Source organism: Camellia sinensis, chromosome 6 (assembly GCF_055761805.1).
Source record: "Camellia sinensis isolate YWXY chromosome 6, ASM5576180v1, whole genome shotgun sequence".
In the NCBI taxonomy this organism is placed as follows: domain Eukaryota; kingdom Viridiplantae; phylum Streptophyta; class Magnoliopsida; order Ericales; family Theaceae; genus Camellia; species Camellia sinensis.
Window position 1 is genome coordinate 139,543,369 of NC_138966.1, and position 17,891 is coordinate 139,561,259.

Sequence of the window (17,891 nt, forward strand, 5' to 3'; positions counted from 1 at the left end):
CATAAAGTTTTCTTAGTAAAGGTGATGTGAATAGAGTTTTGGAACTCTATAAGATAGAGAATTCTAAGTATAGCGCTTTTATGTAGCCTAGTTGAGAATGGAAAGAAATTTCCAATATCCTAGGGATAGTCGGAGCGATGTGCCTACTAATGGATTAATTCGTTAGAGAAGAATACTCTATATTCTTAGTTGCGTGGTAGCAATTGTGAAATTTTTCCACGTCATCACTGGGTGATTGAGAGGGAAACATTCATGATTGCTCCGCAAGATGATAAAGAGCCTAGGATAATGCCAAAGGCTCTAGTCCTCTGTTTTTAGAAAGTGGATTAATGTTGTGCAGTTTAAGACAAAGTCTTTGAGGATTAACCATTTCTATAATTTGGTTGACTTTCTATTATGACACAAAACTGTTCTAAAGTTATGCGTAATTTGGATAGTCATTGTTGAGGCATAAGGCTCGCTAGATATTGAAAAGTCGCACCATTGAGGAAAGTGTAGACCATGAGAAGACTTCCTCCGGGGGAGTGAGGTTATTTTGACTTAGACTATGATTGATATAAGTTTGGAACATTGATTTGTGGACATTGTGACCCAACTTTTTCGTTAGAGAATTGGATAAGTAGATCGTAGGGATTTACCTTCTGCTTTTATGGTGAAAAGTTAGGAGCGCAAAAAGGTTGCTAGATCCAATAAATTTTTTACAGCCTAAAACAATTATCCAAATAGTGGTTCTTAGATTTCGTCAAGCCATGATAGGCCAATGATGATCGATAAAGACCACTGAGGCATGATCAATGGTCCAAAAGAAGTTTTTCCTTACTTAGTCATTATGAGCAAGGAATTTATAGCGTTGTCACTACCTAGGGTGGGCAATCCTCTGTTTTAGATATGATGGACATAGGTGATGTAATTTATATGCTCGGATGTACGATCTTTAGGGATTGTTTTGGGAGAATTCCTGTTTTGTCTTCGATGACTTACATAAGGAATATCATAGAACGATTCTAGATGTAAAAGTGCAAACCCATTGACTTACCTATCAGTAAAAGCCAGAGCCTTAGCTATTGAGTGAATCCTCGGATTATCTTTGGGAGAAACAGATGACCTATATTCCTTGATCTTTTCTTTGTTGTGGGAGCTAAAGTACGCTATGTGGGCGTATTCGGCATGATAAGTGTTATCTTTGGTAAATGGTCAATTGAGTTGTTTAGACATTGACCTTGCTCATTAGACTGTAGATAGGATGCTTTACTAGTAGTATATTAATTTGCTCCTTGTAAGATTCAATGCGCTAGTTGGGCGCATCAAGAATGAACGCAAATTGGTCACCAAAATATCTTTAGAGAGGTTGTTGCGCAAGAGGTAGTGATCTTGAATCACTTCATGTGAGGCGCACGTGGAGGATTCCGTTGTATATTCTTATTGCAAGAGGTACTGATAAGGCTTATGTTTGGAATCTAGAGTTGCGCAAGCTGTGGTTATGTTTTTTAAATCGATCACTTATTTGTTGTGAGATGATGGGATGTTGACACTATTATGGTTTGTGTCATAATGATTAGCAGATGATGATGTCAGCATGCAAGATTGGCTCACTCACACGAGCAATCGCCCTTGGCGCTTGGGAGCGAACAAGAATGAGACTAGTGGTTTATTTTTATTTGGAGTCAAGAGACGCTTAAATTATCCACTATGCATGTCGCCTTGGTTACAACCAAGATGAGGTCGTGTTAAGGACCAAACATGGATGTTAGTACCCACTTTCCATGTTGTGCTTGTTATAATTAGCCAGATGCGAGATCTCATTTGGCGCCTGGAAGGTGAACAAATAGAGAATTCGGGTTAGGCGCTAGAAAGCGACTAGACTAATATCTGTATGGTGTATCGAGTATGACGTTATTCTTTTGGAAGAGTTACTCCACCGTAGCATGTATTCATACTATATGTGCTTGGTGACCGAGTAATAAGGTGAGAGAATGGATCCCTGTTTCCTCACCGTGTGAGTCTTACGTGTCATTATTGATATGACTTTCATTTATGTACCATTTTGTAGCTTTTGATTATGTCATAAGATAAGGGGTTGATGTTCTGCCATTTTGGTATGTTGACTGCGGTTATGTATGATTTGGCCTTAAGGGACATCACTGGGAAAGCGGTCAATCCTAAACTAAATGGCATGAAGGCAAAGGGAAGATCATCTAGTATTACACTATTGTTGTATATTCACTGCCGGTCAAACATGCACTTTTTGAGGGATTAGAGATGTTTTTTGGACCGGTGTAATTAGATGGGTTTGGGGTATATGAAACACTATTTCTATTCTTTTTGGGTTGATATCTCTATGCTGACTCATTTTGAGTTTCTAATATAGAGCTCCCATATGCGAGTGTTCTCAATAGTCGCACGGTGCATTGGCTAGAATGAGATTGTTCTTTTTTAGGGAGATTGAGATAGAGATGTGGCAGTGTTATGCCAACTCATATGTGAGTGGGTGATGTTAGAAATTGGGCACCCATGAGGCATGACCTTTTGAACCTTTTGAACCTGAACCTTTTGAACTTTATCCATGTAAGTTTGAATTTGAATTCAAAACTTATTTGGATAACCATTCAGAATATCTATATCTATCATATCAATAGATATGGATAGATGCATAGATAGATATTGGTTATGTATCAGATTATATGGTTATCTAATATATCCATATCAGATACGTTATGTGATTTTTACCCATAACCTTTTTTTCCAGACTCTCTCTCTGACTCTCTTCCATTAAACAACGATCAAGCCATTTTGCACTGTGACTTGTGTAGGTGATACTCATTTTGTAATATCACTCTACTGGTGGGTTCGTTGTTCAGCAGCCTGGAAGCACGTGATTTACCCATGAGGTTCTATCACCTAAAGGTACCTAAAGGTATGATCTAAATGTTTTTCCCGCTGCGTTATGATACTTTGATTTACACGAACAAAACCTATAAAATCGAAACAAAAACCTACCAAACTAAAAAAAAAAACTCACCATTTTACTTTTTTGATAGTTTTTCACCACCGTTTTTTCATCCATTGCTTTTTTTAATGATCAAAACACTATGATTATCAGTTTTTCAAAAGAGATGTGTAAGAGAAAAGAAAAGTTGAGAAAGGAAAAAGATAAGCAGCAATTGAATTGAAAGGTTAGGGGGTGTGAGGAGATAATCAAATATATTTAATTTTAATATTTTGTCCCTTTAAGTAATTTTATATATGGGTAAAATTGAAAGACAAAAATAATTTTATATGAATAGTATAAGGAGATAAAAGAGTAGTCTAATTTTTTTTATTAAAATTGAAACCGAAATCTAACGCCAGAGTTTTTGAATGGGAGGCACAAAGCCTAAATAATGGTCCCAAAAGGAAAGGGGGGGGGGGGGGGGGGGGGGGGTGGGGGCGGGCCATAGTGGATATTTGGCACATCCTCCATCGTCTATCCACACTGGATTTTATTTTATTTTTATTTATTTATTTATTTATTTTTTTTGAACGTTCCATCCACACTGTCGGATCCTCAAAATATGTTTCGGAAAGATGAAAATAAGTGATGTTTTTTTTGTGCGTTTATTTTACGATTTTTTTTTAACATTTTCATAAATATATTTGAAAAAATGTTAAATAAGTAATTTTTTAATATTTTTTAGAAATTATTATAATATAATGCCACGTCATTTGTAAAAATTATAAAATTTTTATTCCACTCTTATGCAAATTTTGGAAATTACCATTTTACTAAAAAAGTAATAATATTTGGGTAATTTTACAAATTGATTTATATCTATCTTTCAAAACGATTTTTTGTTCAAAAAATTTGACTTTTTACTTATATAAAATAAACAAAAAATTAGCTTATATCCATCTTTCCAAAATATTTTTAAATTATCATTCTACCAAGCTCATTTATTTTTCAATAGAAAAATGCTTGAGACTTTTTTTTTTTTGGAGACTCCGTGATTTTCTTTAGATCTCAACCATTGATATATATGTGGAATCCACTCATGTATGTATGAGATCCATGCCATCAATGGTTGAAATCCAAAGGAGATGGTGGAGTCTAAAAAAAAATGACGTCTCAATCATTGTTGTTTTCAATAATACTACAAATAGAGATTTAATTACTTAAAATTATTATCTTTTGATTCAGATTTATTTTATACATAGACATCACACTATATAAATTTAATCTCTACCATATAAACATCCACCCAAAATATTCTAAATGAATATGTTTGCGTTTCTGGACTTTTCACATTTTTTTATTTTTTAATAATTATCATTCTACCAAGCCTATGACCACCTTAATTATTATTGTATATATATTTTACTTTTACCTTAGTTAATTATAAGAGTCCATCTCGCATAATCTCATGTAAAATAATTTTCGTACACACACATTTTAAATTTCATTATAACTATAATATTTTTTTAATGGTTATGTAATCAAACCTATATCAGCCACATTTTATTTTATTGTAAGAAAATTTTCTGGTATATATGCAATCTTAACATAAAATTATATAAATTTTTATAAATAATCTTATAAAAATACATAAATTCACATAAAAATTTATATAAATTTATATTTAACTTATATAAATTTTTTTTTTAAGCGCAACTTATGTATTTTTTTACTAGAGGTATTGCATAACAAGAGCATTTTCGGCTTTTTGCACTACAAAAGCACATTATTAACATGAAAATGGAATCCATTTTTTTTTAATAAAAAAAAAAAGACGTAAAAAACAGGAAACAACAATGCTTGGTTATCATTTTTCAAAAATATTTTTTAAAAAATTCTACTTTTTTATTTTTCGTATTTTTTTGTTTTTAATGAATTTTTAAAATATTTTGAGCATTTGTTTTTTAATTTTTAGACATATCTAACATAAATATACCTAAAAAGTAAAAAAATTAAAAAAAACTTTTTAAAAATTCACTAAATACCAAAAATACAAAAAAATACGAGAATTCAGTATATTTTTTTATATTTTTATGTATTTATTAAATTTTAAAAATATTTTTTCACAATTTTTTTACTTTTTAGATATATCTAAGTAAGTGCATTTAAAAAAATAAAAAAAATATTTAAAATTTTAAAAATATTCACTAAAAATAAAAAAAAATACAAAAATTAAAAAACTCAATTTTTAAAAAATTTAATTCAAAAAACTCAAACCAAACATATTTTAAATTTGAATGGTCTCAAAATAACATAAATAAAATGATATTATTTCGATACCAAAAATGATTTGAACCACTAAAAAAAGACCTCTAATGCATCTTTAATTTGTCTTTTTCTTCTCTCTTTTTTGTTTTTTACTTTACTATTTTTTATTTTTTTTTTGTATAAGTGGCCGCTCATTAGAACTGCACTGTTGCAGCTCTAATTAGAGCACCGGAGCATGACCCTATTTCGACACATTGAAACGAGCCACAGAAATTCATACTGTCAGACATTTTTCAACGTGAAAATGGAAGAAAATGCGAGATCGGTTTTAGAAGCGGTTGACAGTTCACACCAGATGAGTGATGAGTGGCAGCAATACACACATAGGGATATACATACACGCTTCTATATCTATACATATCGTTAAATCTCTAGGGTTTTCCATTGAGAGAGAGAGAGAGCTTGATTTGTTGGTATGGAGGTGGTGGAAGAGGAAGTGAGCAACAAACAGATCATTCTGAAGGAGTACGTGAGTGGTTTCCCCAAAGAGTCGGACATGGTGGTGAAGACTGGTACCATTCATCTCCAGCTTCCAGAGGGTTCGAAGAACGCCATTCTAGTGAAGAATCTCTACTTGTCTTGCGATCCTTACATGTGTAGACGCATGAGGAAGTTGGAAGATAGCTACGTTGAGTCCTTCACTCCTGGTTCGGTGAGTCAATTCTGAAACTATATATATATATATAGTTTTGGTAATACTGTAGGGGTGGACTGTCGGTTGATGTCCTTTTGCCTCGTTTCAAGTTCTGAATAATTATTTTAATGGAATTGAAGAAGTGGAGATGTTGAATTTTATATTTGTGTGTTTTTATCATGATCCCTACTGTTGATGATTTCCTTTTTTTTTGTTTTCTGTTTGTCGGGATGATCTGGATGATTATTATAAAGCTGTTGAAAATTTGGGGGAATTACAGAACTGTTGTAACAAAAACTCTCAAATTGTTCTCCAATTCCGCATACTAGTCTCGCCATGTTTAGAATTTAGGGTATCATCCCAAATACTTTTTATGATTCCCAATTTTTTTTTTTTTAAGAGTTCTAACCCTTTCTCTCTCTCTCTCTCACTAATCAAATTTGAGTGAAAATTTGAATACCAGTTTGATCTGATATGATATATTTCAATCCTTTCTCTTTTTTTCATCAAATCAAATCTTTTTAAAAAAATTCAGAACTTATCCTAAAAAACTATTTTTGATGAAAGAAAATAATCTCAAATTCCTACTTCCTTTAAAATTTTCATCAAATTTGAGTAAAAATGTGAATGTTGAGAATTTGGTGAAAGATTTGATTCATCTTGATTTGAGAAAAACTTTGCCTCTACCTTTATTTGATACCAATTTGAAGAAATGATTGGAGCATACTTTTTAGTCATTATTTCATCAAATTTGAATTTGATGAAAAAATTGATGAAGGATTGGAGATGTTCTTAGATGATCTTACATCTTTCTATTTTGATGGTGTGATGTAATTTCCAAAGCATCTCTAGAAATTCTGTTTGTTCATTCAGCCAATAATTTTTCATAATGTTCAATTTTTTGTGTGTTTGCATGGAGGTGAATCAATGGATTTTGATTTTTTTTTTCATTTTCATTTATTTTCTTACTTTTTGCTTGGGGCTCAAATATGAATTCGTCCAAGTTATACCCTGTTAGGCATTGCAAACATTCTGCGAACGTCTTATTTCCTGAGTTATTTTACAACTTTGACATGAGTTCAAACTTCACAGTAGCTGAAAAGACACTAATTCCCTGATGATTAGCTTTTGGGCACACTTCACTTTACCTTCAGTGGTTTGGGCCATGTGTGATTTACTTCTCTAACGTTTGGAAATAACCACATAATCCCATGTGGTTTGTGGATCAAAATACACACCATATCTATTAACAGAACATATGAATTGACCTTTTTGCCCTTGTCTTCTTCCTCTCTTTAGAAAGACCTCATCTTCATCACCATGACCAGCCACCCTTCTTCAGTAAGACCTCGTTTTCTTCCTCACCATGACCATTCACCCTTTTCCCTCCCTCACAGACCATCGCCATTGCTTCCTCTGCCATCCTTGACCGTCGCCGTCGTCTCCTCTCCAATCCCCGACTATCGCCAAGCCTCCTCCCCCATCTCCAACCATTGCTGCCACCCCATCTCCCATTTCCGTTGTCTCTTCTTCCATCCCCAACCATCATTGGTTTTTTTTTTCATTTTTTTCTGGGCTCCATTGATGCTTCCTTACTATATATGTATATATATATATATATATAATTCTATGAAGACAGAAAATTTGAAGAAAAACACACCACGAATTACAAGACAGAGTGCTCTAATATATATAGAATTACAACCATATGAGAAAGGAAATGCCAACGGTAAATAATCCCATGATTTCAACAATATCATATCAAATCAAGCATGAGTTGTTTGCATAATTAATTGGGATTTACTGAGAATGAGAGACTTTAGGCTATAATTCATACTTCTCCACAACATTCTGTAATAGTTTTGAGAAAAGGATTGCCAAGAAAGGAAGTGGAATTGAAGATTGAAAATTGTCTGGTTTAGGGTGTTGAACTGGAGAAATTGTTGCGGGAGAAGTTCTACTTCTACATATATATATAACTAGGGAAGGATTTATTGTTGTTATGGTAATGGTGAAAAAATTAATTATTATTAGGGATTTGCGAACTAATGAGGCAGAGCTGTGCAAATGGAGGAGTAGAAGAATAAGAACTGGTGAGAGGATGTGCTAATGGTTGAGGAAGAAAGGTATAGAGAGAGAAACAATAGAAAAATGGAAGAAATGGCATTTTTTGTAAATTTGAAGATACAGAGAGGATATTTTCATCTTTAAAATTAGCCTACTCTCTCCAGGGAGTGCGACTCTCACCTTCTATCATCTTTGATGGAAAAATTAACAGTGCATTTTAGTTCACAAACCACGTGAAAGTTACGTGGTTATTTTCAAACGTTAGACGGTAAACTGTACATGCCCAAACTATAAGGGGTAAAGTAAAGTTTGCCCTTAGATTTTTTTCAAGAGCTTTTAAGATGGGTTTTTTAAAAGGCCCCTTTTTTTTATCTGCAACTTTTTAGACCACATATCAAACTAATTGTTCGAACTAGTGTAGTCCCAATTGTCGGGTCTTTCCAATGTTGTATCGCGGTTAAATTGAGGGCACAAATTTCTTTTTGTTGAATCAACTTGTATGCTTGGCCTTCCTCTTATCCTTTTTGTTCCCTCAACCTCATTTTAGCTACAATATTTAGGAATTTGTGTGGGCTTTTGAGAAATCACAAGCTTGAATGAGTGACTTTTCTTTTTTCTTTTTTTGATTGCAAGTGACTTCTCTTGTTAATGTTTTTGGGCAGCCTATAACTGGATTTGGAGTGGCTAGAGTTTTGGATTCTGGACATCCAAACTTTAAGAAAGGTGACTTAATTTGGGGAAGAACTGGATGGGAAGAGTATAGCATCATTACAGAGCCAGCAAACGTATTTAAAATTCAAAATACAGATGTGCCTCTTTCTTATTATACAGGAATCCTTGGTAAGTTTGTTTAATTTGTTTGCTTCAATTACTGCAAGCACAATAAGTGATTCTCTTACGTATCTTTTTTTTTTTTTTAATTACAAGAATAATTTTATTCTTGCACAAATTACGGCTTGAGGAGGTTATCAGGACATGGAAGGTTAAAGAAGCTTTCCTCGTTTTACTTATTTTTATCTGACTTTGAGGGCCGGGGCCCCAACAATTATACTAAATGAAATCTCCAAGGGGATCATTTAATCTATTACAAGAACAATCATTCGGAGAACTGTCTTGATGCTTGAAGGAACAAATGAGCTTGCAGTAGTGCTTCGTTAGGTCCAATGTTGAAGAGTGGGTAACTTGTAACTACACTTGATAAATTTATGGATCATGTTGGTGTCTTAAAAATGAAATTTGCGATGTGGCGCTGGCAGACTCTCTCTCTCTCTCTCTCTCTCTCTCACACACACACACACACAAGAATATAGATTTTTTTTTTAATACATAAAACTCCCTTTATATTTTACTATGTTTAAATGAATAGCTTCCTTTCTTATTTTTGGACTGGCAGTTTCCACTAATTAGATTGAATATACCAACCTAATATTTCTTCTTTTTTTTTTCTCGAACACAAACATGGACACGAACATGGCAATGGAAAAAAATATATTTTTATATATGTTTATTTATTATGTAGATTATTTTTGCATTCTCAAACAATCAAAATTATTAAAAATTTACACTAATTCAATATTTAAAAAAATTCCATTCTTACATTAACTCTTATCGTTTATGTCTTTTTTATGGATGATTTATTATTAATTATTTAAATCTAAACAAAATGTAATAAACATTCAACACACAACATCTCTCAAAAGCACTAAAGAACAAATTAATTACATAAAGGGACACGCCAGCTAGCATGTCCTATACGTGTCCCTGGCATGTCTGACACCACTACGACACATGATTTTGAGTGTCGGTGCTTCATAGTGTGTACACAGCTTCATTATAACTGGTAACAACTGCCTATCGAGAGAAAATTGTAATTATAGCAACACAGTGTAACCCCTGCAGTAGTATTTGATCAGTTCTTTAGAATTTCCTAGTCTATTAAAACAATAGGAGCTGGTGACCTCAATCCAACATTAAGGTCCAAGTATGAACTTTATTGCAAACAATAGGATATTTCTATAGCTATTGATTGATTTTATTCATGGTAGTTTGATGGTTGCACTCAAGGTGCAGAACACGTGTTTTTATCGAATTCTACTCTTTTATTTATTTATTTATTTTTGTTGTTGTTGTTGTTGTTGTTGTTATTGTGGCTACATTGGATGCTTAATTGGTTGCTTTGAATTTATACTTGTAGGTATGCATGGTATGACGGCCTATGTTGGTTTTTATGAGATATGCTCTCCTAAACAAGGAGACTATGTTTTCATTTCTGCTGCATCTGGAGCTGTTGGTCAGCTTGTTGGCCAGTTTGCAAAGTTATTAGGATGTTATGTTGTTGGAAGTGCTGGAACCAAAGAAAAGGTAAGCGCCCCTCTGCATGTCCATTAATGTTAAAATAACCAGTAAGTGGCCGCTAATAGAGTCAGAAGTATATTTGGTTGCTCAATGTATGTGATCTTCCACCTTTTTCTTAACTGGCATGTTTGCAGAGCCGTCACAAATTTAGAAATTTTAGCCTAGTATATTAAGCTGGGTCAGAACAGGCATGGTTACTGACTCTCTTCTATTTTTTGTTCTTTTGTTTCTTTCTTGTACTATTTGTCTACTTAAGGTTGATCTGTTGAAGAACAAATTTGGGTTTGATGAAGCTTTTAACTATAAAGAGGAGAAGGACTTGGAAGCAGCTCTGAAAAGGTGAGCATTTCATTTTCTTGTAGAGAAATACATAACAGCACTAAAAAAATTAGGAATCCAAAACACTTAGCCAAGATTGGTGAAATGTAGAACACAAAACGAACAAACGCAAGACAAAAATAAAACAGACGCAGACATGAAGAATACAAGATTTATGTAGTTCATCCCATAACTAGAGCTACTGCGGTTTTCACTATAATTAGAAAAGTTACACGAGATTACTTGAGATATTACTTGAGATAGCCGTCTCCTCTCAACTATAAATAAATTAAAAATCCTTGGTCTGGCGGAATTCCCTTTTAGGTAGGATTTTTTTTTTTTGTAATCTCAATTTTTCAAGTTAAATATCCTCTCATTCTCTACGCCTCTATTTAAACTTTCTGCCAGGTACATTCCCAATGGCATCGATATTTACTTTGAGAATGTTGGAGGAAAGATGCTCGATGCAGTACTTGTCAACATGAGACTCCATAGCCGCATTGCTGTGTGTGGTATGATCTCACAATACAACCTTGAACGACCCGAAGGTGTACACAACTTGTTCTGCCTTATCACAAAACGTGTCCGTATGGAAGGATTTATAGTTTTTGATTACTATCACTTGTATCCGAAGTTTCTTGAAATGATCCTCCCCTGCATAAAAGGAGGAAAAATCACATATGTGGAAGACGTAGCTGAAGGCCTAGAAAGTGCACCAGCAGCTCTTATTGGGCTTTTCTCTGGTCGCAATGTCGGCAAACAGGTGGTGGTGGTTGCTCGTGAGTGATGATGTTATTGATGTCCTGGTAATCTTTAATGTAAATTGTTAGTATGCTTTGACTAAAGTTAATAGGGAAATGGTTTCTCACTGGGATGATGTTGCTAGAAGCAGTGTTTTTGAAGTTTTAATCAATGGGTTCTGAACTGAAAGTAATTTTATTTCTTCTTTTTGTTTGGGTATATTTATATTTCTTACAAATTTCAACTTCTGAAAATGTTTTAGGTAGATGTAAGTTTTTTCTCAACTCTCAAAGCTATGTTTGTTTGGATGAACCGAATTAAATGAGATTAACATCTCTTGGCTGAGTCTTGAGATTATTAATTTCATATTGAAATTTGTTTCCTATCCCAAATTTAGATTGGTCTAGTGGAATTGTAAAATTTTTATTTAATTTGCAACGTACTTTATAAAATATTTTTCTTTTGTTTCAATTAATACATATTTTTATTTGTACAAAAAAATATTAAAAATTACAACCACTATATAATGCTAAAGTGTTTTCTTTTTCTATATAATTTTTTTTTTCTTATTGCAAAATAATCGAGCAAATTGAATATGCATAATTGCTCTTTAAATTGAATATTTAGAAATTAATGAAAATAAATAGAATAATGCAATATGGATGTCGATATAAAATAATAACAAAAATTCTAGTTACTGTCGCACATTAGGTTTGTCTTTGTGACTATGATATGATAGTCATTATCTATCTATTTATCAATATATTATATAAGAAAAATAAATTTTTTAATTCACAAATTTGGTGAAAGTTCTAATATTTTAATTTTAATTTTAATTTTTAATTTTTTGATTTAATTTTTTTTTTAAGATTTATTAATTTCTCCCAACCTACAAACGCTTTGGGAGATTTGGTCAAAATTCTATCCTAATAAAATTTTAATGCAACAAGGACAAACATAAAAAAAATTTATTAAAAAGTTCAACACATATCATTATTATTAAAATATTAAACTTTAAAATAATATAATTTTTGATGTTGATGTCGATTTTTAATAAAATTAATATTTTTAGAATTTTCTCATCAAGATCTATCAAATAAAATCGATGTTGACTATGAAATTCTTATAAAAAAATTATTACCTTTGAAATTAATGTAAACAATAACAATAACACGTGTTTGACAATAACATGTGTTTGACAGTAACATGTTGCTCTGTTTAACAATTATTCTATTTGACAGTAACATGTTATTTTGTCTCACAGTAACATGTTACTTTGTTTGACAGTAACATGTTACTCTAGCAATATTGTCCAAGAAAAAAAAAAGATATTTTACTTTTTCCTTATTCAATTATGTATTTTCTCCTTTCAGGGTTTATGAAGCAAAATCAATTGGTTGTCATTTTCACCAAACAAGGGTCCAATGGAGGGGTTTTTAACTAAATTTCTCAAGCCTTTTTGACTTCTCTCATATCTACTGCCATACCCTTTTCAACTTCTTCCATACACTATGGTTAGTGATGAGATCATTAAATTATTTTTATAAAAAAATCTAAAAAAAATAATTTGTATATTAAAAAAATATCTAAAATAAATATAAATTCTTATTAAAAAATAATAGGTTGCAATTGCGAAAGAGAAAAGAAAAAAAAAATTACACTGCATTTCATTGATAGTGCTCAAAAAATGTGTCAAATGTTTGTGTAAAGGCTTGACACGTATCTACTCTCAAATTATCAAGTGAATATAGATGAAATCAAAAAACTCAACTTTAATGGCTAACAAATATTAGAAGGCCGACCATTAAAACCTAATAACTATTAATTAATAGAATTTAGCAATTAAAAGGTCTCAAACCACATCTCTTTGTCTTCTCAAATGTTTTTTTTTTTTTTGGTTCATGCATTCATTTTGATATTGAAAGAGAATTGGACGTGTGAAAGAGTAAGAGACATTAAAATTATATATTGAGTCATGTAATTATTGTGATAAAAAAATAAGATTGTCTTCTCCTTCTATGATGATTTTTCTGGTTATACTTCCAATTAAAACGTCAGATGTACTTCTACATCATCATTGAACGTTGCTTTTATTTTTTTAGATACTTTGTCTCACAATTGTTTGTGTTTTGTATTATGAAATTTATTACATCTGTGTTTACTAAAGCTATTAGATGAACCTAATGCAAGAAGTGTAAACTATTTCAATATCATGCTCGAGATTAGAAGTAGAAAAAAATATACACAAAAAGTATATAAATAGACAAGATTTTACAAAATTTATTTGTGAGTCTCACTTCTTAAAAATCCTATAATTCATTTATTTTATGTTTGGTTTCTATATTTTTTTTATATAGTTTTATTTTTTAAAAAGTTTATTTTTAAAAATTAATAAATAAATAAGTAAATCATTTTCTATTTCAAACATTTCATTTTTGTTTTTATTTTTTATTATTTTTTCTTAAAGTAGTTTTAGTTTTGGGCAATTACTTACTCTTATATGTATATATATATATATTGTAATTTCGTACATTTTAAGTGCATGATGTTTTCACTAATACACTCAGAGATGCATTATGAAAGAAGTATCACGCGAAAATCAAGTAAGAAGAAGAAAAATAAATAAAACAATACGATGAATATGGAATAAAGATCAAATATCAAAACTCCCAAAACAAGCAAGCAAACAAGCAAGTATAATAGAAGGTTTAACAATAGACATTTGAAAATTTGTAACAAAATTTTATAATTTTTCTTTTTGTTAAGAAAATTCTATTTGGTAGTAGCTAAATAAAATGCTTTTAAAATAGTTTTTTTTTTTAAAATTTGAAATTAAAACTATAATAAATTTATGTAAGTATAATTGCTAATCACATTTTTTTACTTAATGTATAATATTATATTGACTACCTTTTTTAGGTTTATTTTTTTAAGTATTTATAGAGAAGTAAAAAAATGTCATTAGGAATAAATTTCTTCTTAATTTAGTTATAAATTTTGTCCATATATTATTTTTAAATTTTGAATAAAAGTAAACATAAAATAATTGATTGAAAATATGCTGCATTTTTTGTATTTCTTTTTCTATGTATAAAAAAAAATATTTAAAAATCACAAATTATATATATACAAATAATTATAAAGACAATTCATACATAGCACGGATGAAAGACTTGTTATATGATAATGAAAATGGGGATCGTTGTTGAAAAGTTTTCTCTTTCAACCTTTTGATTTTGGGTAAAGCAAACAAAAGCAAGTTGGTACCGCAAGAAGCTCTTGCGCCACTGGATAAAGGCCCAAATGGTAGATCACTGGAGGAAAAAGATCATCTGGTGCGAAGCACCAAAAAGATCAAAAGCACGTCAACACCTATTGAAGACCAGGACATAAACGACTCTATTCAAGCTCTAACAGAGGAACAACCAAAGAGATCATTCAAACAAGCCCTTACAGCAACGAAAATCAATGAGAAAGCTTTTGACAACGACCTTGAGAGACTCTTAGATGATGATTTTCTTACAAATGAGGAAGATAATGAGGCAATGAAGGAAGAAAATCATAATCAGTTTGCTGATCTAGGGTTTCACATCCCCATAATCAGGTTTCCTTCGCGTCTCATCAAACACATTCGTAGGCCATGGAAAGACTGCCTAATCGTCAGATTGCTTGGGAAAACTCTAGGGTATAAATTTCTTGTATCCAAATTGAGAAAGATGTGGGGACTCCAAGGAGATTTTGAAGCAACTGATCTGGGTTTGAGGTTCTTCTTGATCAAATTCGAAATGATGGTCGATTGTAGCAGAGTGTATACAGAGGGCCCTTGGATTATAATGGATCACTATCTGACAGTAAGACGTTGGAAACATGATTTTAAGCCATCAGAGGCAGGAGAAGTGGCCACGGCACTATAGGTCAGGTTTCCCCAACTTCCAATTGAGTACTATAATGAGAAGGTCCTCTTCCATATAGCAAAGGCGATTAGGAAACCCCTCAAGGTAGATCTTAACACTGCCATGTCTGCTCGAGGAAGGTATGCACGCGTCTGTGTGGAAGTTGATCTCACAAAGCCATTAATTTCGTGATTTGCTATAGGTAAATATACTTACATAGTGGAATATGAACATTTATACTATTTTTGTTTCCAGTGTGGGAAAGTTGGGCATCAGAAAGAGTATTGCAGTAGTAACAAACCGGCGCCGGAGCCGAGCCCGGCTACCTCAGTAGCCATAGCTAACGATCGTGGCGCTGGTTTAGATCAAGCTCAAATAGCTAGTTCATCAGGTAGAAAATCTATTCCTGATAGAAGACAGAGAGAAGAATTTGGGCCTTGGATGTTGGTGAATAGGAAAAATAATAGGCCCAACCCCATTGCAAGACAAGCTGGGCCCAACAAGTATAATCACAAAAGATCTGCTAATCTGTTTGGCCCGTTAGCTGAGAATGGGAACATGGAAGGAGCACCAAAAAGAGCTAAGCATAAAGGCCCCATTGACCCAAGCATGGTCGACATACACAGAACAAACTCTACTAGTGAGTCAGGAAATCCAAATATAGCTCAGGAAATCTTCTCAAAAGGCTAAAAGGATGAAAGACAACTCAACAAAGATAAGGACCCAGCTGTTGAAGGACAAACTTTACGGGAGATTCCCACTTCAAGCTGCAATCCTAGCCTGGTGCAAGCTACTAGCAAAGAACTAGAATTGATGAATACAGAGGTCAGTTCACCCAACCCTCCTTTATCATCTTTTAATCCCACCCCAGCCCAGATTTCTTGTCTTACTCCTTCCCTATCTACCTCTGTAGCTCCCCAAAACCCCATTGATAGTTTTGATCTGAAACAAAACCGCTTGATACAAATCATGAGCACCCCCAGCAACACCCGCTCCAGTAACAATCCGGAGATACCAGAAGTGCAACTCACCAGGATGAGACACAGCTCTGTGGGGTCATACCTCGAACCAGAGAGCGAAGCCATTCACCAAGTAAGCATCAAATGGTGGATAGAAGAGATAAAACTGACTATAGAGCCCAGGTGGGTGAGCGTGGGAGGAAGACCACTGCAGGCAACTCAGATGGAAGCCCTAAGGCCATCAGAGCTATCCAAGAAGATAGTACGTAATTTCATTGGTCTGGCTAACACAGATCTGTTACCCCACATTTCTAACCAATCATCCATGATTGTTATGCTATGGAACTATCGGGGAGCCGGCAACAAAATATTTAGGAGAAACTTTAGAGAACTCATTAGAGTTCATCACCCAAATGTGGTTGCTCTTTTTGAAACAAAAGTTCCTTTCAGCTTAATGGGTCTCTTCTTCAACCACTTGGGGTTTACTGCCTCTACTATTGTTGATCCTGTTGGACGAGTAGGAGGCATATGGCTGATTTGGGACCCTACACAAGTCTCAGTCAGTGCCCATATTGCCAACTCTCATTTTATTCAGGCTACTGTGAAAAGAGAGAACTATGAAGAGTGGGTGCTAGCTGCAGTCTATTCTAGCCCTAATCCTAGTATGCATCAAAATCTCTGGAATGACCTTGAAGACTCTTCAAACTCCATGGCTAACCCTTGGCTTATTGCGGAAGATTTTAATGATGTCATGGGTCAGAATGAAAGGAGAAGCTTCACATAGATTAATCAAAGTAACCGTTGCAGAAAGTTTCTCGATAACATTAACCGTTGTGGGCTTATGGACCTGGGTTGCACAGGGCCGAAATTTACTTGGTCAAACAACAGGCAGGGACTGGCTAATACTATGGAAAGGTTGGATTGAGCTCTGTGTAATGCGGAATGGAGGACCACTTTCCCTGAAGGAGCAGTTAGAAATCTTCCTCGTACATACTCGGATCACTCACCTCTTATGGTCTACACAGAAGGTATAACTAAACTCTCCCCTATAAATCGCCCTTTTCGCTTTGAAGCAGCTTAGTTATCACATCCTAATTATAAAGATATTGTCAATTTGTCTTGGAATCATGAATCTTTTCTTCAAGACAACTTGAGTTCTCTTGCTACTAACTCTCTTGTTTGGAACAAAGATGTGTTTGGAAATATTTTCAAACGGAAAAGATGGTTGTTATCTCGAATTGAGGGAATCCAAAAAGCTCAACATTTCTCATCTTCTCATAACCTTTTTTTGTTAGAGAAAGATCTTATCAACCAATATAACAAAACTCTCTTTCAAGAAGAAGTTTTGTGGTTTCAAAAATCTAGAGCTAATTGGATTACTCAATGTGAGAGGAATACCAATTTTTTTCACATATCTACTATTACTAGAAGGAAAAAATTGAGGATTGATTCTTTGAAGAATGATCAAGGTGTATGGATTGATGACCCCCTGCTGGTGAAAGGTCACATCCAAAATTATTTCATTTCTTTATTTAACAATGAGCCTATTGATGTCCTTGACCATTGGTGTAATATTGCCACAGATAAATTTTCACATGATGAGAACAAATTATTGTTGAGAAACATTACCAAAGATGAGATTTGGGAGGCTGTCAAGAATATTAATT

At 33.2% G+C, this 17,891-nt stretch overlaps 1 protein-coding gene across 1 annotated transcript; it reads left to right on the forward strand.

Moving 5' to 3' along the window:
* The first annotated feature begins 5,431 nt into the window (after positions 1–5,431).
* Positions 5,432–11,591, forward strand: LOC114272700 (2-alkenal reductase (NADP(+)-dependent)). Its single transcript, XM_028214418.2, has 5 exons — positions 5,432–5,909; positions 8,621–8,798; positions 10,153–10,319; positions 10,570–10,652; positions 11,040–11,591. The coding sequence occupies exons 1-5, from the start codon at positions 5,673–5,675 to the stop codon at positions 11,416–11,418; spliced, it is 1,044 nt and encodes a 347-aa protein (XP_028070219.2). The 5' UTR covers positions 5,432–5,672; the 3' UTR covers positions 11,419–11,591.
* Positions 11,592–17,891: the final 6,300 nt, after the last annotated feature.

Excerpts from the sequence above, each read along its gene's own strand:
- LOC114272700 (XM_028214418.2), top strand. The coding sequence starts at position 5,673 with ATGGAGGTGGTGGAAGAGGAAGTGAGCAACAAACAGATCATTCTGAAG. Across the intron at positions 5,910-8,620 it reads AGTCCTTCACTCCTGGTTCG|CCTATAACTGGATTTGGAGT; the intron begins GTGAGTCAATTC and ends GTTTTTGGGCAG. Across the intron at positions 10,653-11,039 it reads TTGGAAGCAGCTCTGAAAAG|GTACATTCCCAATGGCATCG; the intron begins GTGAGCATTTCA and ends ACTTTCTGCCAG.